A 24,026-nucleotide genomic window follows, 5' to 3' on the forward strand; every position below is an offset into this window, starting at 1 on the left:
GTGTCTGTGCCTAATGGGAATAGTGACCCCCACTCCTCCATCATGGGACAGTACTTAGGCCAAGCAACTGGCCACTAGAACCAAGCACTCAAAACAGGGTTTCAATCTCATCAACATCCAATAAGGAAAGCTGGAGATGATACGGGTAAAAAGACAGGACACCTGCCTCATTGGTGGCAGCGGCTGGGGGATTGCAGCACAGGTTACAGCAGAGTTTGAGGAGGGCATGGAAAACGGCGGTGCAGGGAAATTGGGACAGTGGAGGGCAGGCACCAGGGGACGGAGTTCAACAATGGAAGAGTCTCATCTACTGTTCTGCTAGAAGGTCATGGTGTCTGTAACGGCCATGATCTCATAGCTTAAGGAATACAGCTACCGGAAAGGTTACTTGCATGGAATGCTGCATACAATTTTGCTCCACCGCAACCCTTACATCGCAGCACTAAAAGGATTAATACACATGATGCATGAACCCCTTCCAAATGCATATGCCTATATTAATTACAAATACAAAAATACAGAAGTGCAATCTTGTACAATTCGTATAAATAAATTATTTTATTGCAAACACCATAAAATTTGAGGTCTACGAAAATGAACTATACTTCCCAAAATGCCATTATGTAAGCATGCTTACCAAAAATGGCTTTTATGCCAAGGCAAATTTTTTGTATTCAAGACTTGTGCAAGAGACTACAAATCTGGCGCTTACACCTTACACCTCCTTAGAGCACACAATTTAGAGTCCTAAGAAAAGATACAAAATGAGGTCTGATGAATCATCTTAGACCCTGTTTCCTGCATCTGAATGGGTTTTACATTTGGAGAAAGCCTGAAGGATGCCTCCAACTCACAGTGAATGCTTTCTCTCAAGGTGCTAGTTTTCCACATTCATTCATGTATTTAGTTTTCCAAGGCAGACAGGTTCTATAGCAAAATACATAAAGCATAAGTGGGTGCATTCCATAATTTGTTTAATATAATATTGTAAATGCTTATCAGTGGGATATTGTGATGTATTAGGCCAGCATTATAGAATTGCATTAAACACGAGAACATGAGAAAAACCTAAATTATAAAAACATACTAGCATGTAGCAGTAGCAGCTACTTCTAAAAGGATAACTATACTTATAACTAACAGAGCCTTGATCAAAGTGTTCCTCTCTTTAACAGGATTTCTTTTCAGCCTTTAGTTCTTTAGATTTTTTATTATTATTTATTTAGTGTATTTTTTATACTTTTAATGTTTTTTCCCCATTTAGCTTTATTTTTATCATAGGGATTAAACAAGACCCTTGTGATAGTTTTGGGAAGTGATAGATACTCTTTTTAGAGACATCTGAGGTCTATTAGACCCCTGATATCTTCCCTGCCCTTCAAAGCATCTGATCAAACACAGATATGTTTGATGAGATGTTTCCCTGGCTGTAACGGCCAGGAAAAGGCAGCTATAAAATCAGAAGTGATGAAATAATTTTCACTTCCAGATTCATTCATCACAGACCCACTGGAGATATTTCTTCACTTCCTGTCACATTGGAAATGTTGGCACAGGTACAGGAAGTGAGGAGAAGTCTGTCTAGAGAGACTTTAAATAGTTAAACTGTGATCAACTTTAAAGTTCACATTCATAAAATCTATATATAATGTGACGCTATTAACAGTGCTCCACCCTAAAGTGAATTAGAAAAGTCTGTATTGCTTCATTAGTATCCAGCTTCTCCCAGTGAACATCCACCACCACACACAGCCTCTTACCGACTGCTAAGACCCCAAATTATAGGTGGCATTAGAACACTCTCAAGACTCAGAATGAGTTCCTGGGAGTAAGAAAATGCATTAAGCGTTCCTGTAGTATTTTCTATGGTTCCCTGTTCTTAACCACCTCCCGTCTGGCCGTTGTATATAAACGTCAGGACGGTGGCACTGCAGGATCGGGTGGCCGCTCCCAGGGAACACGCAGCACCGCGATCCGGTGCCCGCTGTGCCCTCCGCACAAAGTGAAACACCGATCGTTGGACGGGACCTCTGTATGAGGTCCCGATCATGTGATCACTGATTGGCCAATCAGTGATCACATGCAAAGTAGTAAGCAAGATGTCACTTGTGACATCATTGCTTACTACGTGTGAAATCTGTGAATGATCACAGAGGTCACATGGTACAAGGCTATTCACAACAGCCTTGTACCATGTGACAAGCTGTGACCAGTCACAGCTCACGCAGTAGTTCTCAATGGCTGCAAGAATGCAGACAGAGAGAAAGAGAAATGATTGCTTTTACATCCTATATGGGTGTAAAAACAATCAGTGTAAAAAAAAAAAAATCATCACCCCCCACAAGTAGTACACTGTCACCATGGTGACACTGTACTGCTAGGGTGACAGTATGTAATAAAAAAAACCCATAAATAATAATATTAAAAAAAATAATGTAATAAAAATGTTTAAAAATTATAATTTTTGGGTATAAACTAATTTGGCTTATTTTTTTTTTCACTAAAAAGATAACAGAATACATTTTGGCCAAGATTTATGATGAAATATTATTTATTTGCAACATTTTATCAGAAAAACACTTTTTTTCTAAATTTTTGGACTTTTTCATTTACATAGCAAAAAAATAAAAATCCCAGCAGTGAATAAATACCACCAAAATAAAGCTTTATCTGTCTCAAAAAAAAAAAAATGGTAAAAAATTCATATGGGTATTGCATGACCGTGCAATTGTCAAAGTGTGATAGCTCTGAAAGCTGAAAATTGCCCTGGACAGGAAGGGGGTAAAAGTGTCCGGACAGGAAGTGGTTAAAGGCGCCCTGCCTCCATAGCCCCTGCTGATGTATTGTAGAGTTTTTATGTGCCTGATGACTGCATTCCTGGTCTTGAGAGACTTCTAAGGCCACCTATAATTTTGGGGTCTTAGCAGTCGGTAAGAGGCGGTGTGTGGTGATGGATATTAACCGGGAGAAGCTGGATACTATTGGAGCACTACAGACTTTTGTTACTCACCTAATGGTGGAGCACTGTTAATTGAGTCACATATGCACATTATATACACATTTTAATAATGTGAACTTATTCACAGTTTACAACATATTTTGTTTGGTTTGTGTATTTTTAACCATTAAGCTATTGTCACATATCTGATTGCATGTTTGCTTATTGAATATGGTTGATTTTGTTTACCTTTTTCAAAGACAACAGGTATTGCACATTTATTTTGTGCACCTATTGGTATTTATTTGATTGTTTAATGGCACAGTACAACAATATTTATGCATTTGAATTTTTCTCTGCATATGTGTGCATGGACACATAGGGGTTTATTTACTAAATTTGGAGAGTGCGAAATTAGGTTCACTTCTGCATAGAAACCTCAACTTTAGCTTCTAATCTTCTGACTTCAGCTTTGTCAATAAAACCTGGAAGCGGATTGGTTTCTATGCAGAAATAAGCTTGATTTTGCACTCTCCAGCTTTAGTAAATAAACCCCATAGGCTTTTATTGAGTTGAGTTTAGGGGTTTTGGCAAAAAAAGAAAAACCAAAAGGCTTGAAAACTCACGTTTAGGAGCAGCAGTATACATGAGGCCTAAAACTTACTGCAAGTCAGACTTTTAAGAAACAACTGCCAATGTATTTTTTTTTTGAGAGAGAGAGAGAAAAAAAATGGAAAGGGCAAAAAAAAAATGGAAAGGAGAAAAAGAAAAGGAAAATAAAATAGCGAGATCCATACCAGTATTTCCTTCAATGTCTCTGGTGAAGTGTACCCCTTGGCTTGATGACCGTTGCAAAGGTGCTGGTTTGCGTATATTTGTCCAGTCTATATGACTGACATCCGATCGTGACCTGTTGTGTCCTGGTCTAAATTTTGAAGTGTCTTCGGCAAGGCCCACTGTGTCGTTAAGTGACTGAGGTCGGTCACGTCTACGGTGACATGCACTGAATAAGTTATAAGCAGAAGAGTCTTTTTCCTGTCCTGCCAACAAAGGTACATCAGGAAATGCTCTCCTAGTTGATGAAAAATGCTCTTTGGCATGGATACCATTCTTTGCTTTGGCATCAAACAGACTACTCTTACACCTCTCCCAAATAATGCTACGTTTTGAGGTGTTTGCATTTTGTCCATCGACTTCCTGCTGGATTTTACTGGATATGTCATTTCCTAACAGTTCAGGAGCTTCATGAATTCCAAAGACTTCAGATTGATGGTTACCATGCTCTAGTTTTTCAAAAGAGTTGAAGAAATCCTCTGTAACCTCTAGTGCAGGACTGATATCATCCACTTCCAGTGCTTCCATTGCTTGCCTTTAGCATCAATGATGCATTATCAGTCAGTTAGGAAGAATGCAAATCAGCCGATGAAAGTGAAGAGTCAACATGAACACTATGGGGGGAAAAAAAATTGACATATCACTTTAGTTCTTTTACAATTGCTGAAAAAACACGTTAACTTATTATGATAATATACAATGGAAATTGCCTAGATAGTCTGAAAAAGATTGTACTATTGCCATAAGTTGTAAATAGCAAAGAAAAGAAATAGAAATTAGTGTCCAGGGCAATATAATACAATACTGTCATTAAAATTTATTTTTCATAATTATGATTTCTTTTCATAAGGCTTCTACACACAAGCGACTAGATGTATCCCTGGGTACATATTAATGTTCAAACCTAAAGCTATAGACGAACAGCATGAATTTAAAAGGAATCTGTGATGGGAAAAATGACTGCAGCAGCTTAACCACTTCCGGACACTTTCACCCCCTTCCTGTCCAGGCCAATGTTCAGCTTTCAGCGCTATCACACTTTGAATGACAATTGTGTGGTCATGCAACACTGTACCCATTTGAATATTTTAGCTTTTTTTTTGAGACAGATAAAACTTTATTCACCACTGGGATTTTTTAATATATATATATATATATATATATATATATATATATATATATATGAAAAAGACCAAACATTTTGAAAAAAAAAGTGTTTTTCTTATAAAATTTTGCAAATAAAACAATCTTTCTTCATAAATCTTGGCCAAAATGTATTCAGCTATCTTTTTAATGAAAAAAAAAAATAGCCCAAATAAGTTTATAACCAAAAATTATAATTCTTTTAAATTTAATTTATTTTTACATTTTTATTTAATTTGTTTATTTATGTTTTTTTTTCCAACATATCGTCACCCTAGCAGTACAGTGTCACCATAGTGACATTGTACTACTTGTGGGGGGTGATGAAGATTTTTTTTTTTTTTTACACTGATTTCTTTTACACCTATAAAAGGTTGTAAAAGCAATCACTTCTCCTTCTCTCTGGATGCATTCTTGTAGCCATTGAAAAATACCGTGAGAACTGTGATTGGTCACAGCTTGTCACATAATACAAGGCTGTTGTGAATAGCCTTGTACCATGTGACCTCTGTGATCATTCACAGATTTCACTAGTAGTAAGCAATGATGTCAGGAAGGGGGGGGGGGGTCTCTTCTCTTCTCTCCAATCCTCACTCAGCTCTGCAGTGTGTAATCTCAGCTCTCCACCCTGTTTTCTGAACTCCCAGACAAACTTTGAACAGATGAAGAGAAAACTGCAGGTAAACTGGTACAAGTTATGTACAAGCATTTTTTTTCATCTCTGTGTATCATGTAAGGCCAGTCACTTCACTGGGTATAGGTAAGGGTTTACATCCACTTTATTAATAGAAAGCAGAACACTTTAACCACTAGCTTACAGGGCACTTATACCCCCTTCCTGCCCAGGCCAATTTCTAGCTTTCAGCGCTGTTGAACTTTGAATGACAATTGCGCGGTCATGCAACACTGTACCCATATGAAATTTTTATCATTTTTTTGTGACAGATAGTGATTTATTTTGGTGGTATTCAATCACCTCTGGGTTTTTTTATTTTTTCTTAAACAAATCAAAAACCACTGAAAATGTTGAAAAATAAAATGTTTTTTCTTAGTTTTTGTTATAACATTTATAAAAGTGATTTTTCTCCTTCACTGATGTGCGCTAATGAGGCTGCAGTGATGGGCACTGACAGGCATCACTGATGGGCACTGAAAGGCAGCACTCATATATGGCACTGATAGGCGGCACTGACTGGCACTGTTAGGTGGCACTGATAGGCAGCACAAATGCACACTGATAGGCGGCACTGACTGGCACTGATAGGCAGCACTGATAGGTGGCACTGACTGGTACTGATGGGTGACACTGAAAGGCATCTCAGATGGGCACTGATATGTGGCACTGAAGGGCACTGGCAGGTGGCATGGATGAGCACTGAGAGCTGGCACTGATGGACACTGACAGGTAGCTCTGCTGGGGCTACACAGATCATCAGTGCCCTGATGATCTGTGTACATGTCCCCTCCGAGGAATGCCGATTACCGGCTCTCCTCTCCTCACGAGCTGTCAGTGCGACGGCTCGTGGGGAGAGAAATGCCAATAACCGGCATTTCCCTGTTTACATGTGATCAGCTGTGATTGGACGCAGCTGATCACATGACCGAGCCGACATCTTCAGCTCTTTCCATGGATCTGTGATCCGCTGTGTCCAAGGGACAAAGCGCACCGCTGATCGCCGCGCATACACGGTTAGAATGGGAGGACGTCTTATGACGTCCTCCCAGAACGAGAGAACCACCTCGCGTCCGACATATTAATATATGGCGGGCAGGAGGCGGTTAAAGGCTAAAAAAAATGAAAAGGTAAACTAATTCCAAGTATCTGGGCCACCCCCTCCAGACCCCACTGACAGTATAGCAGGCTGGACATTGCAAAACACAGCCCTGGAGTGGGTATCCATCATAATGCTAGCAATGGCAATCACTTATTGGTCAGTGCAGCCATGTGATCATGCTGACCAATGAGAAGAGCAACTGAGGCTTCTTTTTCTGAAAGGTGTCCCAGAAGAAAGAAGCGCTTCTCTTTTGTCAGCACAACCATAGGATTGCGCTGACCAATGAGTACTTGTCATTGCAAGCATTGCAAGCATGGTGTATAGTTATGGATCACCAAGGGAGAATGTCACCAGCACACTGAGGATCACCAATATGGGTCCAAAAGTTTTAATGAACGATCACATAGTTACAGCAAGGCAACGTTTCAGAGTCTCGCAGGACCCCTTCATCAGGTGTTTGAATATGTGATCGTTCATTAAAACTTTTGGACCCATATTGGTGATCCTCAGTGTGCTGGTGACATTCTCCCTTGCTGTTTCGGTTTGATTCCAGCAGACGGTCGATGCAGCACCCACTTATACACACAGCCATTTTTAACGCAGAAACGTGTGCGTTGGGATTGTACACTTGCATTCTGCACTGGTTTTCCATACAGCACCCCTGCTGGCTGCCCACCACGAGGGTATGTACCAGATGTACCTGTAGAAAACCGGGACATCACATTCACCGATTGATCCAATCATGAGGATTGTCTATAACCAAATGGCCTCTGAAGAGATCGCATCATCGAGTAATTTTGGATGCATTTACAATCAGGAAGAGATTGATGCAATCCTCTTCCCACCTGACACCAAAAAAGCATTTGGATCGGATACAGTTACTGACCGATTAAAGAAAATCAAATGCTTGAAGAAAAGACAGGTTGATCTGGAGCTGCATGGCCAGACTCTGTCTGAGTACTACAGAGCAAGAAAAAGTCCGAGGGGCTTCCAGATTAGAAATCAGCCCACCATTGAACATCATAAACGAGATTTCTGTGAAAAATGGTGTGAGGTTTCCACCCAGAACTCATTGAACTATATGTTACTAGTTACTGAAGAGGTCAAGGTTCAGCTATGCCTTTTCACATACCTGATGAAGGGGTCCTGCGAGACTCCGAAACGTTGCCTGCTGTAACTACGTGATCATTCATTAAAACTTTTGGACCCATATTGGTGATCCTCGGTGTGCTGGTGACATTCTCCCTTGCTGATTCTGTTTGGTTCCAGCCATGGAATTGTACACTTAGTCCCCATGCATACTGGATGTTTTTACAGCTGCTGTTTCTGGCTTTTGGTGTTTTTTCTACAGCCAGTAAACTCCCCAGCATGTTATCCTATGTGTCCATGCACACAGACTGTAATCAGCGTATTTTGGCAGGGGCATTTTTTAGCAGGAAAAAAAATAGAATTAGTGGGTTTCCTGAGGAGTTTTTCAGCTGTAAAAACGTTTGAACGCTGAAAATGCAGCAAAACATGGCAAACTGGCGTTTTTGGACTTTTTTTGAGTCAAAAAAAATATTTTTTGTAAAAAAAGCGCTAAAAAACACAAACGTGAAAAACGCTAATGCAAAAAAAGCATAAAAACCTCCCGTTTTTAACGTGACTTTGCACAGCTAACGTTACCAGCATTGTTAAAATGCCCCGTGTGCATAGAGCCTTGTAGTTATGAATCACTACACGACCAGAATGAGGCATCACAACCGCTATGTGCAGAGGAATCCAGAGGGGCAGCCAAGATATTTGAAGTTAGTTCACCTTTTTATTTTTTGTGAAAAGATGAACTTACCTTTTAACTTATGATACATTTTGCTCAAACTCATAATTGGGGTCGGTTGCCATTTTTTGCAAATTAAATGAACAAATTCATATAAATGCAAAAAAAAAAAATGCTACTATACATCCATTTGACTAAATGGATCTAATATTCTAAGCTTTTCATAAACCTTTTTTTTTTTCAATTCATAGTTAGTATGTGTATGTATGAATGCACTGTTTATAGAAATTGTCACGTACAATGCAAAGAAAAGAGGACAGCTCTGCTAATGAGTTGCCACAAAACAGAAAGAACTATGAGAAGGTCATGGGGCCAAATCTAGCCACAGCTGTTTAGGAACAAAAGGGATATGCCACCACTGAACTCATGTATTCCAAAGGAAGGAATGAGTTCCCCAACTATTTGTATATTTCAAAATGAAGGACAGCAAAAAGGAGAATGTATTGTAAGTCACCAGAGCATACACATGCCAGCATTGCATGCAAAGGGACAATTTATTGGCTCTGCACAAAAAAGAAAAAATAAATGGTGCTCTTCCAGGTCCAAGTGAGAGCATGTGGAAGTTGTATTTACACAACTCAGTGAAAAAAAAAACGCTTTATGCTATAACCTACCTACCGTCAGTACAATATCAGTGTTTGCGCACAGAATAAAAGCACCTTGCACTAGAATGAAGTAGACGGTCTAGCGTGAGGAGCTCATTGTTTAAGGTGCACATGCATGAAGAGTTTGTTTAACCAGCCATACCTCATAGGAAGGAAGCAGAAGTTACATAGCATTCCAGTCTCTAAAACACAGTTTTTGTTCTTGTTGTTTAGAGATATACATGTATGCACCAAATATGTACACAGACTGCACAAAACAAAGAATGACACAATACCAGTCTGAAAAAAACCTGTTGTAAGGATTTAGGTGAGAGTCACATCACTGCTCAGTTGTAGCTATTTTTATCCTCAGAAGCTAAGATGACCAAACTTGTTTGTAGGACACTAAAAATTTGAAGTATTACTTGGTGTTTATGTGTGAGCGTTGAATACAACATATTAGAAGTCTCTTTAAAGCTATTATAACTTTATGACTTAAAGAAAAGTTTATGGGTTTTTTACCCACTATCCTACCGGGCACTTTTACTCCCTTCCTGCCCAAGCCAATTTTCAGCTTTCAGCAGTGTTGCACTTTGAATGACAATTGTTCAGTCATGCAACACTGTACCCATATGACATTTTTAGCTTTTTGAGGCAAACAGAGCTTTCTTTTGATAGTATTTAATCACCACTGTTTTTTTTTTCCTTACCACTGGGTTTTATTTTTCTAAGTAAACAAAAAAAGACCAAAAATTTTGAAAAAAAAAGTTTTTCTTAGTTTCTGTTCTAAAGTTTTGTAAATAAGTGATAAGCTTCACTGATGGGCACTGATGAGGCTGCACTGATGGACACTGATAGCCAGCACTGGTGGGCACTAACAGCAAGCACTACACTATTAGCCGGTCACTGATCATCAGGGCATTGATGATAAGTGCCCTGATGATAAGTGTAGATGTCACCTCTGAGGAATGCCGCTTACCGACTCTCCTCTCTTCACCAGTGTCAGTGTGAGGAGAGGGCTGCCAATAACCAGCATTTCCTATTTACACTGTGATCAGTTGTGATTGGACACAGCTGATCACATGGTAAAAGGCTGCTCTGATTGGACCTTTACCTCGATCAGCTGTGCCCAAAGGACACAGCAATCCCAAATCAGGCTTGCAGGGGGTGTGGTTCTGGGAAGACATCAATGGACGCCCTCCCAGAACTAGCCGACCGCTCTGTAGAGGTCTTTTGGCTATAGCACGGTCGGGTACTGGTTAAATTATACTTATCTAGGTGGATGCAACATCAGTCCAAAGCTGCATCTGTCCCCCACCGGTTCGAACACTGAGAACTGAGTGATCAAAGAGCACTGACCACTCAATTCTCAGTGCTCCGTGAGCAGAGAGCTGGTACTTGACAGTCACCACTCTCTGCTCTGTACCCCCACACTCACTGGAGCACTGGGATGTGGAGGAGGGAGTGACTGGCTCAGGCTCACAGAAGATCGCTGAGAGGCTGAGCCAGGTGCCAGTCCATGGATCTGAGTGGATATTGACTTTAAAGTAGGGATCTTTCCCCAGACTTCAGCCTGCTGTAAGCTGAAAACAGGTCACAGGGGTACAAAATGAACTGCACTCCTTTGATCCACAGGAGAAGTACAGCCAAACGAGCTTTGGCTGTACTTCTCTTTTAAAGTGATTCTAAATGCTCATTCTATACATGAAGGTAAAAAAACCTTCTGTGTGCAGATCCCCCAGCCCTCCCTTACCTGAGCCCCATTTCGATCCAGTGATGTGCACGCGAGCCTCGGGTCTCTCTCTCTTCATTGGCTGAAACAGCAGTGGGAGCCATTGGCTCCCGCTACTGTCAGTCACAGTCAGTGAGCCAATGAGGATACAGCAGGGGATGGGGCAGAGCTGTGGCTGTGTGTGAATACATACACAGAGCAGCGGCTCAGGAGCAAGCCTGCTTGGGGGCCCTCATTGCAAGATGCTTGCTGTTGAGGTATTTGGCAGGAGGGAGGGGCTAGGAGCGCCGGCAAAGGACTCAAGAAACCACTGCACAAGGCAGGTATGTATGACATGTTTGTTATTTTTTTTAAAAATTGCTTTGCAATCACTTTAAAGCAGGGGTGTCCAATCTTTTGACTTTGCTGGACCACATTGGAAGAAGAATTTGTTTTGGACCACACATAAAATACACTAACAATAATCATAGCCAATGAGCAGAAAAAGTTGGGAAGATCAAAAGTTAACAATCATTGATATAGATAATGTACCTGAGTAATAAAACTTCATTGTAATATTTTTATTATAAAAATAAAAGAGGACAACATAAAACTAGTGCGATATTTGACCCTGTTTTTGATAAATTAACACATGAATATCTGGTTACTGGATTTAACAGCAATTCTCAATGAATTCTCAAGGTGCTCATCAGATATTTTGGTTCCAATTTTGCCGTTTGTGTGCTTCATCTTTGAAAACAGACACTCACAAATATAGGTGCTGCTGAAAACTGATGACAGCAATAAAAGTGTGATTTTGAAGAGTCCAATAAAGTAAATTTTTCTTTGGCTGCATGTGTTCGCTAAATATAAATGCCTTTTTACAAGAAACCCCCCCCCCTCCCAAAAAATCAACATTTTAAGCAAGTTTACGATTTTGTTGGGCTGCAGGATAGACACCCCTGCTTTAAAGGGACACTGAAAACTTAGTTTCACTAAAATAAAATAAAAATAAAAAAACTTATTCAAGTATGCAATCTTAACTCAGAAAACTACCTCCTTCTGCTCTCGGCCTCTTCTAAATCTCCAAATTCCATTTTTAGTTGCTGCTGTGATCTGACTTCCTGTAAGAGGGCGGCTACATTTATTCTGCATTGTTCCTCTGTATGTAGCAAGAAGGAGCCACCCTGAGATGGACTATGGACTATTGGAACTGTAGTGTGTAAAGCAGTGACCACAACTAACCTGCACTGCTTGTTCCAAACAGAAGCAAGTGGGAAAAGGAGAGGTTTGGAAGCTCACAGAAAACATCACAAGGAGGCAGAAAAACACAGTAAAAAACTATTTCATGAAAAATTGATTACAGGGCCATTAGGTAGTGAAAATGTATGGATTATTTTTGGAGAATAAGGATACTGTTTAAAGGCTAATTTCACCTTTTTGGAACATGTAACATACTCCACTTGTATTTAGGGAGGAATATGTAACATGTTCATGTTCCTAATGCCAGTTCCCAAAATTCCCCCCTCCATGTGACAGCAGGCTGGGGATCTTCTCCCCACGCTTGCTGTCACTTTTTGAAAAGACTGCAGCAGTGCAGGGATCCCATATGGAGGTACAGGCAGAAAACTGCAGGGCATGTCTGCAGACGTCTGACCATTGCACCCCCTATTCACTACAATGTTTTTTGGGTTCCTGCAGGAAAAAAAAAATAATATGTGCATTTATTATTTTTCAGGAAAGGTGAACTTATCCTGTAGGTTCCCCCCTGCCCCCCGGTTATACTTACCTAGATGGATGAAGCATTGGTCCGATACTTCATCTGTCCCCCTGTGGCTCTAAGGGTGAGAATGACCGCTGATTGCTGAGTTCTCCTCTCTGATCTGAGCAGAGAGCGGGACTGTCAGTCACCGATGTCTGTTCAGCCCCCCCCCCAGCACTCACTGGAGCGCTGAGCTGTGGAACGGGAGGGAGCGGATGGCTCTGGCTCTCAGCACTTTGTTGAGAGACTGAGCCAGATGCTGCTCCTGACTGTGAAGTCGGCATCTGTCCCCAGCCTGTACCGGCTGAGTGACTTCAGTCTGCTGTCAGCTGAAAACAGGTCACAAGATTGCAGAACAAACTGTACTCCTGTGATCCACAGGAAAAGTACAACCAAAAGAGCTTTGACTGTGCTTCTCCTTTAATGTCACTAAATTATAGACTATACCACACCCAACCTATGTAATTCTCCCTCCCCACTGGTCTTCATTGCACTGCATACATTTAGCCAGAAATATCAATGTACTGTAAACATCTTTTTACCATCATTTTCCTATGCATTCTGGAATTCCCCAACTCCTCTGTGTAATGTTCAGCACCAACAATGGCGCTGAATTCTATAAAGCCGTAACATCACCCAACGACATCCACTGCTCAGAAGCTCCCTCCTGCCAGCCGCAGATCACGCAGAGGTGATGGAGCTTTGTGGTCATGTGACTGCATAGAAAAACAAGGAAAAAAGGTATTTAAGCACTTCCTGATCGCCCTGTAGCAAAACTACTGCTACAGGGTGGCAGGGCTGCGCAAAATAACGTATATACATGACTTTGCATTTCCAGGTAGGGGGCGCGCATGTCGTTGGCGGCTACAGATGTCAATCACCGGGTCCCGGACAGAGATTCCCCGCCGGCACCCAATGATCGCCAAGCAACACTGACAGGGGAGAGACCTGTGAGTACATAACACAGGTCCTCTCCTGCAAGCAGTATGTTTCCCTAGTAAAATACACACAGCACACAGTTAACCCTTTGATCACCTCAGATGTTAACCCCTTCATACCCAGCGTTATTAGTATAGTGTTAGGGCTTTTTATTAGCATTGATCACTGTATTAGTGTCACTGGGGATGTCAGTGGCAGTTAGTCAGTATGCCCATCGCAGTCCCGCAATAAGTCACTGATTGCCGCCATTACTATTATTAAAAAAAAATAAAAAATTCCAGTATATACAGTGAAGGAAATAAGTATTTGATCCCCTGCTGATTTTGAATGTTTGCCCACTCACAAAGAAATGATCAGTCTACAAATCAAATGGTAGGTGTATTGTAACACTGAGAGACAGAATAGCAACAAAAAAGTCAAAAGAAATGCATGTCTAACAAATGATGAACTGATTTGCATATTCATGAGGGAAATAAATATTTGATCCCCTATCATTCAGCAGGATTTCTGGCTACCAGGTGTCTTTCATACAGATAACAAGCTGAGATTAGTAGCAGTCTCTTAAAAGACACCTGTCCACAAGATCAATCAATCAGATTCCAAACTCTCCACCATGACAAAGACCAAAGAGCTGTCCAAGGATGTCAGGGACAAGAGTGTAGACCTACACAAGGCTGGACTGAGCTACAAAACTATCGCCAAGCAGCTTGGTGAGAAGGTGACAACAGTTGGTGCAATCATTCGCAAATGGAAGAAACACAAAACAACTGTTAATCAAATACCACCAAAAGAAAACTTTATTTGTGGGTAAAAAAGGACATAAATTTCATTTATGTACAGCGTTGCATGACTGCGTAATTGTCAGTTAAAGTAACGCATCACAGTATCGCAAAAAATTGCCTGGTCAGGAAGGGGGGGGGGGGGTAAATCTTCTGGAGGGCAAGTGGTTAAATGAAAGTGGTTGTAAACCTCAGACATGAAATAAGAACAAATCATATTCCTCTATAGTGTATACAAGTCTCAATCCAGAGCACTAAGTGAAATTTTTGTCTGCTGCTTCATTCCTCTTCCATCAGTATGAATCACTTCAGACAAGTTTTCCTGACACCAATAGAAAAATGGTAACAGGGGAGGGGCCTTCAGCAGGTTGACACCCCCAGTTCTGTTCATGTGAGCTGTGTGAAGGGGGGGTGTCTCTCTTTCCTCCAATTAGCTCTCAGAGCACCCCTCACTGCGGTCTGAGGAGTGTGACTTCAGCTCTCTGACCCCTTTTTTCTGAACTCTCAGACAAGATGTATAAATTCAGCACTTTGAATGGCTGTAGAGAAGACTGCAGATAACCAGGTTCAACTTATGTAGGAGGATTAGTTTATGCTAAAATGTATGCAGCGAAATGGGGAGCCAGCTTTTAAAAAGTAGGGCGTTATATACCCTAAACATCTATTTAAATTCTAAAAGAAAGAAAAAGCACCTATATGTGATTTTATCTGTCTAGGCAATCATTATTTTTGTGTGCAACAACATAGGGACAAGGTGCTTTGGGGGGGGGGGGGGGGGGGGGGGAGTAACCTGCCCCAAAGCACCCCCCATGTTGAGGGCATGTGGCCTGGTATGGTTCAGGAGGGGGGGGCTCGCTCACCTTCCCCCCCCCCTTTCCTGACCTGCCAGGCTGCATGCTCGGATTAGGGTCTGGTATGGATTTTTGGGGGGACCCCACGCCATTTTTTACATTTTGGCATGGACATTATCCTCAAAACCCAAACCAGATCCAAATGGCTTGTTGTGGATGGAGGGGGGGGGGGGAGACCCCACGCCATTTTTTAAATTATTTAATTGCCGGAAATTTTTTATTTTTTTACATTCAGCTGTCAGTGGGGAATGCCACTGACAGCTGATGACTAAAAACAGATGAAAAACTGATGTAAATGGATGAAAAAAACGGATTTAAACTCACCCGTTATTTTTTTACATTCAGCTGTCAGTGGGGAATGCCAGTGACAGCTGATGACTAAAAACGGATGAAAAACTGATGTAGAAGGATGAAAAAATGGATTTAAGCTCACACATTTTTTCTTTGAAAAAACGTGACTGAACTGACGAAAAAAAAAATGGAACGCCTGTGTGAAATGACCCTTCAGCTATGTTTGTGTTCTGAGGCATGCACATGTAATTTTTATTCAAAATGGCAATTTGAGAGAGAGAGAGAGAGAGAGAGAGAGAGAGAGAGAGATCCTGTCTCTGCACTGGCACTTGTGAGCACTCTCGTAGTTCAAAGATTCTTCCTGTTCTTCAGTAACTGTCTGCACAAACAGGAGGTATGGGCAGACAGCTGTACTGAGATCCTGCAGGAGCCTGACATTGTACCTGCAATCTTCTAATGAAGATTTGTTTATCTGCAAAAATGTGCATTTACCTATTTATTTATTTTTAAAAAATGAACTTAGTACATGTTACAACAGACACAGAAGTTAAAAGATGACTGGTTTCTATGCAGAAGTGAGCCTAATTTTGCACTCCCCAGCTTTAGTCAATAAACTCCAGTGTGTTCACAGCAAATACAGTACTGATCTTTATTTTCCAACATCTTTTCAGAAGTCACATGATAATATAATAAATCTACAAGATGGAAACACTGTTTAGATTCCTAAACCATGGCTGGAGAGGGCTTTTCCATAAAATACCTAAATGCATAAAAGTATGTAGGGATGCGTTTTCCTAAGCCCTGCTTTTTTTTTAAAAAAGAGTTCTTAATGTTTTAAGGACTCTTGCAGATTTAGTGAGCTCGGGAACTTCTTCTTCTTGTAAGCTAGTGAGTTGGTCTTCAGTATGTTGGACCAGTCTCAAACAAAATACTTGAGCATTGTTCTGGAAGGATCCATTTTATATTAATCTTTCTCCTTCTAGGGACATGTCCTATGGGAACGGTCCTTTTTAGTTCTCTGGAGAGCAGAATGAGGGTGCCTCTTGGGAGGTCCCAAGGCTGGAGCCTGGGCCTGGATGGGTAGGCCCTCCTGGAGACTATTTGCCTATAGTTGCAGGCTGTGTGTCTAAGGCTAGCCATAGAGGATTCCGTTTTTTTATTTTTTGTTCAACCTGTGGATTGAATGCATAAAACTGACCCGATTCCCCTATCCACACTTTGAGGAGCAATCCTCCCTGCTGTGTCTTTGTGCTTTGACAGCAGGGAGGCTTCCCCTCAGTCAGAATACACAGATCAGAGCTGCAGTGCGCGCCTGTGGTGTTGACTGAGCGGTTTTTTTTACAACAGGGCTGTTGAACAAGCGGTAGATCAATTTCTGTTCAACCACAGTAACCATACATGGATCGAAATTCAGCCAGTTCCTGCTCAATATATTTTGATCCATGGCCAACTTGGTGTTCAAACCGACAGATCAGTGTACAGACTGCACTATGGAAGGCTCAAGAAGCAAGTGGGAGTTTATGTGGTTGTACTACTACTTTATATATAGTATGACCACAATACTGGGGAATCATAGCACCAAAGCCTCCCAGGATTATGAGCATCATTAGAAAAGCTGACACTGTACTGAAGTCTATGTTGCCCTTGGGGTTAAAGAGTCCCAGAAGTCACCAGACTTCACTTTTTAAATACAAAACTTGCAGCAGTAGAAATCACCCAATTTGCGACCCTGCAACTTTTGTAGAATAATGACCACTTTCTGGAAATGTCAATTCCCGTCTGTGCCAGCCCCTGCTTCCAGCCATCCCCCTTTCCCTTGCACTAGTATGCAAGATGATAGCAGGAGACTGCACAGGTACAAAACAATGTTTAAAGCTGGCCACACATTGATCAACTTTCTTCTATTTCCTGATGAACCAGCCAAAATTCTCTTTTTGAGTGACACAGTAAGCAGCCTCCTGCCATACATCACTTGACTGATTAAACAAAGGAGCTGTGCAGAAATGTTACTGACCAGCAGTATCTGCAAAAGCAATCGAGATCTTGATTCCTCACACAGATGCTGCTGGCTAGCAACTCTCCTGATCCAGCAATTAGCTTCTCTACACAGATTCACACAGGAAGGCTCTATTTTGATCATCCTCTTCTTCTGATGGTGCTTCTTGCTCCCCCCATACAGTGTCCTCCAAGAAGGCCGCTTTCTATGGGGGCACTCATGTGGGCTTGCTCCCAAGTGCCTCTGGCTATTGATTGACAGGAGTGGGACCTAATGGTTCCCACTGCTATCAATCTGCTCAGTGGGGAGGGACAGAATCGGGAGAGACGCAGCTCTCGTGCACAGCAAGCGATTGACATCGAGCTCAAGTAAGTATAAGAGGTGTGAGGGAGGAATCTGTAATTCAGAAGGTTTTTTACCTGCATGCATAGAATTCTAGATTATAGAATGAAGAGTATAATTATCTGAATGTTTTTGTGCCTGAAGCTCAGCTTAAAGTGGCTTCTGACTATATTGACCTCAAAAGATTTACAGTACATGTTCTCTCTAGTTCCCGTGTCACCTCCTCCCATGCTCGCCTCCAGGACTCCCAAGCTTCTCTAAATCCTATGGAATTCCCTACCCCAATCTGTCCAGCTATCTCCTAATCTATCAACCTTTAGACGATCCCTGAATACCTCTCTGTTTCTACCTATCCTGCTTCTACCTAGTAAACCGCCATTTATTTCCTCCATCAGCTCATCCCCCACAACTATTACCATTTGTATCACTCAACCCTTCCTCCTAGATTGTAAGCTCTAATGAGCAGGGCCCTCTGTTTTGTCTTGTACCAAACTGTATTGTAACTGTTATGTCTACCTTCATTTTGTAAAGCGCTGCGCAAACTGTTGGTGCTATATAAATCCTGTATAGTAATAATAATAATGACGTCTGATGACATGAGACTGCAACCCTATTCTAGAGACAGGACCAACATGAATGGTTTCATAGACTTTTTAGAACCATGCCTAGTGTATCAGCATTATGTAAATATGGGAAATAAATATGTCTGGAAAACAAATGTCAGCCACAAGCGGTATGTTTCCGGTCATAGATCTTAGCTTCTCTCTGCTCAATTACTTCTGACAGCACCTGCCAGGAAGCTGTGCTTTGTTTGGCTTCCTTCAGCATCCCAGGGGGTTTAGACACCCTTCATTGCTGCTTGTTGATGCATGAAGAATTGCAGACAGTGGGCAAGGTTATACTGTGCTTAACAGATGTGGGACAGGTAATAACATGACTCCAAACAATACTCTACGAAGGACCACAGGCAGCTCTGCCAGAGAATGAGAATTATAATCAGAGGATGGGCAGAGTTCTGAACAATTTGTGCGCATAGCTCAAACTGTGTGTGGTTTAAATAAAAGATACATTAATATTTATTTAGACCGTCAGGTAATCAATTGTCATCCACAAGGGTGGTTAACAATATTTAACAAAGCAAAAAAAACAAAACATCTCACTGGTTGGAGTAAAGCTGGTACCAGACTTTAAGCCCTCATGCACACTGGATGATTTGATAACGCTGGTAACCTTAGCTGTGTATAGTCACTTTAAAAATGTGAGTTTCAGCTTTTTTTAGTGTTTTTGCAATAGCGTATAGCAGGGCTTGAAATTTCCACTCGCCTGCTCGCCAATGGCGAGTGGAAATTATGGTGGGGGCGAGTGTGTCCCCCAGGGCAGGGGCATATCTACCTTGAGGCACCGCTCCCCGGAAGAAGGGACCTTTTGGGCAGCAGCGGACAGAGCCATGCAGGGCCGCTAGCAGAGGGGTCGCACCGGTACCCTTGCAGTGGCCTGGACAGCATGAGAATCAATGCGGGGGAGGGCAGTTGCAGAGCGATGCTCCTGTACCTCTCCCTCCAACAGCTGATGAGCCGGGACCAGGGGACAGCCTGGAGCAGGGAGAGGAGAAGTGTCTGAGAGGAATAAGCCCAGAGCAGGTGAACTGTGCTGTGTTCTGTGGGATCTCCCTGCCTCCCTCCCTACACTGACGGATCGTATGGGGTTGCAACTCCCCCCCCCCCTTCCTGCTGCCTGGAGATCAGCAGCTCTTGGGGAAGGTGTTTGTGTGCAGCCCCATACGATGTGAGAAAGGAAGATAAAGAGAAGGGGAAGAGAGAGCGATTGGAGAGAGAGAGGGGGGGAGAGGGGGGGGGGAGAGAAAGGGAAGAGAGAGAGGAGAGAGAGAGGAGAGAGAGAGGAGAGAGAGAGGAGAGAGAGAGGAGGGAGAGAGGGGGGAGAGAAGGGGGAGAGAAGGGGGAGAGAGATTGAGGGGGAGAGAGATTGAGGGGGAGAGAGATTGAGGGGGAGAGAGGGGGAGGGGGGAGAGAGAGGGGGAGGGGAGAGAGAGAGGGGGAGGGAGAGAGGGAGGGGGAGGGAGAGAGGGAGGGGGGGAGAGGGAGGGAGGGGGAGAGAGAGAGGGAGGGGGAGAGAGAGAGGGAGGGGGAGAGAGAGAGGGAGGGGGAGAGAGAGAGGGAGGGGGAGAGAGGGAGGGAGGGGGGGGGAGAGAGGGAGGGAGGGGGGGGGAGAGAGGGAGGGAGGGGGGGGGAGAGAGAGGGAGGGGGGGGGAGAGAGAGGGAGAGAGGGAGAGAGGGAGAGAGAGAGAGGGGGGGAAGATGTGTATTTCCGGGTATGTACATGTATCTGTGTGTATGCGTGTCTGTACGTGCCTGTACGTGCGTGTGTATATGTGTCTCTGTGCGTATGTACATGTCTGTGTGTGTGTACAGGTGTCTCTGTGTGTGTTTGTTGGTGGAGAGTAACTCTAAGGCCTGGCTAGTAGCACATGTCTTGAAATTTTAAGCCCTGCCCATATAGCATTTTCCCACATTTGCATTTGTGTTTTTTAGCGTTTTTTTTTTAACCAAAAAAAAAAATTTTGGGGTTAAAAAAATGGCCAAAAACGTTGGTTTGCGGCGTTTTGCCGTGTTTTTCAGCATTCGAGCGTTTTTACAGCTAAAAAACTCCTCTAGAAATACACTAGTCCTCGGGTTTTTTCCAGCCAAAAAACATTGCTTACAGGCTGTGTGCGCATGGACACATAGGAAACATGCTGGGGGTGTACTGGCTGTAGAGAAAAATGTCAAAAGCCAAAAACAGCAGCTGTAAAAACATCCGTGTGCATGAGGACTTAGAGGGTTGGACATGGTTGTACAATTGCACGTCCTGCAAAATGCAGCACAAATCTGTCAGCTCAGCTCTGCCAATCAATATACAGGTAAAGCTGATTGGCTGCATCTGTTCTATGTACATGAAGTCCCAGCACTGGAATTATGCGATGCTCAGATGTGCTCCTGTCCTTTCATTTTTTTTTATTATCTGAGGCAATGTGTTGTCTTCTATAGTGTTGAGTGTATTTTACATAATTCTGTGCTTTGCAAAAAAGGGAGTAAACTGCAAGACATTTTAATGCCCCTACATCTTTTAAAGCCAGGTTCACACCTATGCACTGCTGTGTGGTAATACACTTGTGCATTGTAGTGTGCTAGTTAGAGCTGCATATAGGTGCCAATCAAAATGGAAATGCACTGCACTGTGTTTTCAGTGTTAAAGCAGAACTCTAGAAATGATCTTTTTTGCAAATTTACAGCTTTGTTTTAAGTAAGTATCAATATCCGATATCAGAAGGGCCACTAGGAATGCTGAAAAATTACTGTAGTAGTATATTCTTCATCAAGGTATAGCAGTTATCTTCTGGGTTCTGCTCCAGTGACTTCCCCTCTGGACACGAAACACAGTGGGGTTGATTTACTAAAACTAGAGATTCTGGAGCTCCTGTGCATTTTAGCCAATCAGCTTCTGTAACTTATTCAAATAAGCTTTGACAAACAAAAACCTTGAAGCTAACTGGTTTCTGCAATCTCCAGATTTTTGTACTCTCTAGATTTAGTAAATCAACCCCAGTCCTCGGCCGCCGCCATTCACTGATCACCTTGTATGTTTATTCAATGAATGCAGAGAGTTTTCTGAGTGGACAAGGCGAGGGGGGGGGGGTGTTTTGCACGGGCATGAGAGCCCATTCATTTGAATGGACTTCCGTGCCCATGACGCGCAGGGAAGAAGTCCCTGCACTTCTTTGGAAACTGCTGCCCGTACGGGAACCTCGGTTCCCAGTACGGTTGCGTTTTCCAGTGCGGGCAGCGTGCCATTAGAATTAATGGCACCCGCCCGCGGGTCCGCATTTCTCTGTGTGGGTGGTGCGGCTGCACAAATTTTCGTGCGGATCTGCAGAGGCACCACCCGCACAGATGTGAACCTAGAGTTAAAGATGAGCTTGAGCATCCTCCAAACTCCTTAAAGGATAACTTCACCTTTTAGACAAAAGTAATAAATGCACATTTTTTTGCAGGTCAAAAAAATGTGCATTTATTATTTTTGTCTACAGGAGCCTTGAAAGCATTGCACCAGTGATCAGTAGACAGCTGTTGCCATGCAGGGGTCCTGCAGACCTGTCAGAATATATGCTTGCCATACGGGATTTAAAAGCAAGCAGATATTCTGACAGCGCCATGGCAGTTCATTGAAAACTACAAACCAACAGCTGCTAAGGCTGTCGGGTCTTGCAGTTCATTCATTCATGGAAGTCCGTAAATGAATGATGCAACCATGGGCTGGGCGGAGCCCTGCCCGGCCATGCTGTTTTCAAGTTTGACAGATCGTACAGGGAGAAGATCTGTCAAATTTGAAAACAGTGTGGCCGTGCAGGGCTACACCCACACAGCCGCATCGTTCCTTCAAGGACTGTCAGAGGTAGGGGGGTGGTGGGCGGCGGCTATGGGAATATGTTACATGTTCCACCCTAAAAACAGGTGGAACATGTAACAAGTTCCCAAAGGTGAACTTATCCTTTAACCTAAACTCCTGCTTTTTTGTACTCCAATCCACTGTAGGCAAGGTCATTTCCCAACCTGCAACTCATCTGAGCTGCAGTCATTGGAGTACTAAAAAGTACAAGTTCAGTGTTCAGGTTAGAGTTGAGTTCAGAAGGTGCCCAATAGGGGCTGTAGACTATGTTGTCCTTGGGGGCAGGGACTTATGTAAATGCAGAGTTTGTCAAACGTTGCATAAACTGATGGTGCTTTATAAATACCAGTAATAATTTTATATATATATAAATAATACACACACACTTTAAATACCCCAATGAATGGAATCTCAGAAATGTAAGATAACGAAAGGTATCAGTGCGCCCATTTTTGATGCAAGCTATTGATTTAATACCTTACTTGGCAGCTTGTAAATTAAACTTAATACAGAACCAGACAGAACACAGAACACCGGGCTGAAAATTCAAGTCTGTCCCCATGTAACAAGGCACATGAAGAAAGGAAGCAAAAAAAAAAAAAAACCTCCATTCACATCAGGCCTTTTCATATGAATCTGCACTTTTTGCCAGAGATGAGATCATCTAAAGATTAACTCCTAAATGGCCTTGACTACATAGCATCCTGCAGTGACAAGACAAAGGGAATGTTGAATGTGCTCTGTACCCCCCCCCCCCCCCCCCCATCATGTATGGACCTACACATAGCACAGGTAATGATCACACAGGTACACACCTAGAATGTATAGTGTACAAATTCACTACAGTACCATATCAATCACATATAAACAATAAAGCAAACACACTAACAATCGTGCAATGTTTCAATGTCAGCAATGCATTAGTAAGGAGAACTCTGACAATACAAGCAGGCATTCGATTAGAGGGATGACATGCCAGGCTTCCCCCCAGACATACCTGCACATACATGGTTACATAGGACCTCCACAAGCCCTGTAGGACTGTCTTATTGTATCCTAGGTGAGGATTTCTCAGTGTTTACATCCTCCCCAGTACGACTTCCATGTTGATGCTGAGCAGCAGTCTGCATTGCTTCCCTGTTTACAATGTCCCAGCCTCAGTCCTTCACTCTTCTCTGTCCCCTGTGCAACAAGGAGGCTAAAAATAGTTCCCGCAGAAGCTTTGTGTACCGTGACAGTGCAGGCACAGCACACCGAGCCTGTCATCCAGATACACGGGTCCTTGTCCGGAGAAGGGGGATATGTTGCTGCTCTGATAACCTTGTGGGTTGGAGATGTGCTTTGAGAATATGAGCTGGTGTGATCCATGGAGGAGCTGTGCAGAGTATACAGTCTCCTATGAGAGTACACTAACAGTGCATTCACACTCATCTGCTTTTGGTGTTCTTCAGTGTAGTCAGTGTGTTGTTTGGGTAAAGAAAGCAGAGAAAACTGCATCCCTTTAACCACTTGCCTACAGGGCACTTGTACCCCCTTCCTGCCCAGGCCAATATTCATCTTTTGCACTTTGAATGACAACTGCGCAGTCATGCAACACTGTACCCATATGACATTTTGATCATTTTATTCACACAAATAGAGTTTTCTTTTGGTGGCATTTACTCACCACTGGGTGTTTTTTATTTTTTGCATTATAAACAAAAATACAGCAAACAATTTGGAAAACAAAAACGTTTTTCTTTGTTTCTATTATAAAATGTTGCAAACAGGTACTTTTTCTCCTTCACTGATGTGCATTGATGAGGCTGCACTGATAGGCAGC

General features: G+C 42.6%; 1 protein-coding gene across 3 annotated transcripts in view; it reads right to left on the minus strand.

Moving 5' to 3' along the window:
- Positions 1-23,610, minus strand: part of PLEKHM3 (pleckstrin homology domain containing M3) — a 250,326-nt gene extending 226,716 nt beyond the window's left edge. The window contains exons 1-2 of one of the 3 annotated variants that reach the window (XM_089671288.1): positions 23,212-23,609; positions 3,736-4,386 (exon numbers count right to left, since the gene is read on the minus strand). In XM_089671288.1, coding sequence (XP_089527414.1) covers positions 3,736-4,300 — 565 coding nt within the window. In that variant the 5' untranslated portion in view covers positions 4,301-4,386; positions 23,212-23,609. Of the gene's footprint in view, positions 1-3,735; positions 4,387-23,201 lie in introns of all 3 variants that reach the window. The other 2 variants (XM_089671285.1, XM_089671298.1) reach the window with 2 other exon arrangements.
- Positions 23,611-24,026: the final 416 nt, after the last annotated feature.

Source organism: Staurois parvus, unplaced genomic scaffold (assembly GCF_062004578.1).
Source record: "Staurois parvus isolate SC_StPar_1 unplaced genomic scaffold, SC_StPar_1.0 ptg000011l, whole genome shotgun sequence".
Taxonomy (NCBI): Eukaryota; Metazoa; Chordata; class Amphibia; order Anura; family Ranidae; genus Staurois; species Staurois parvus.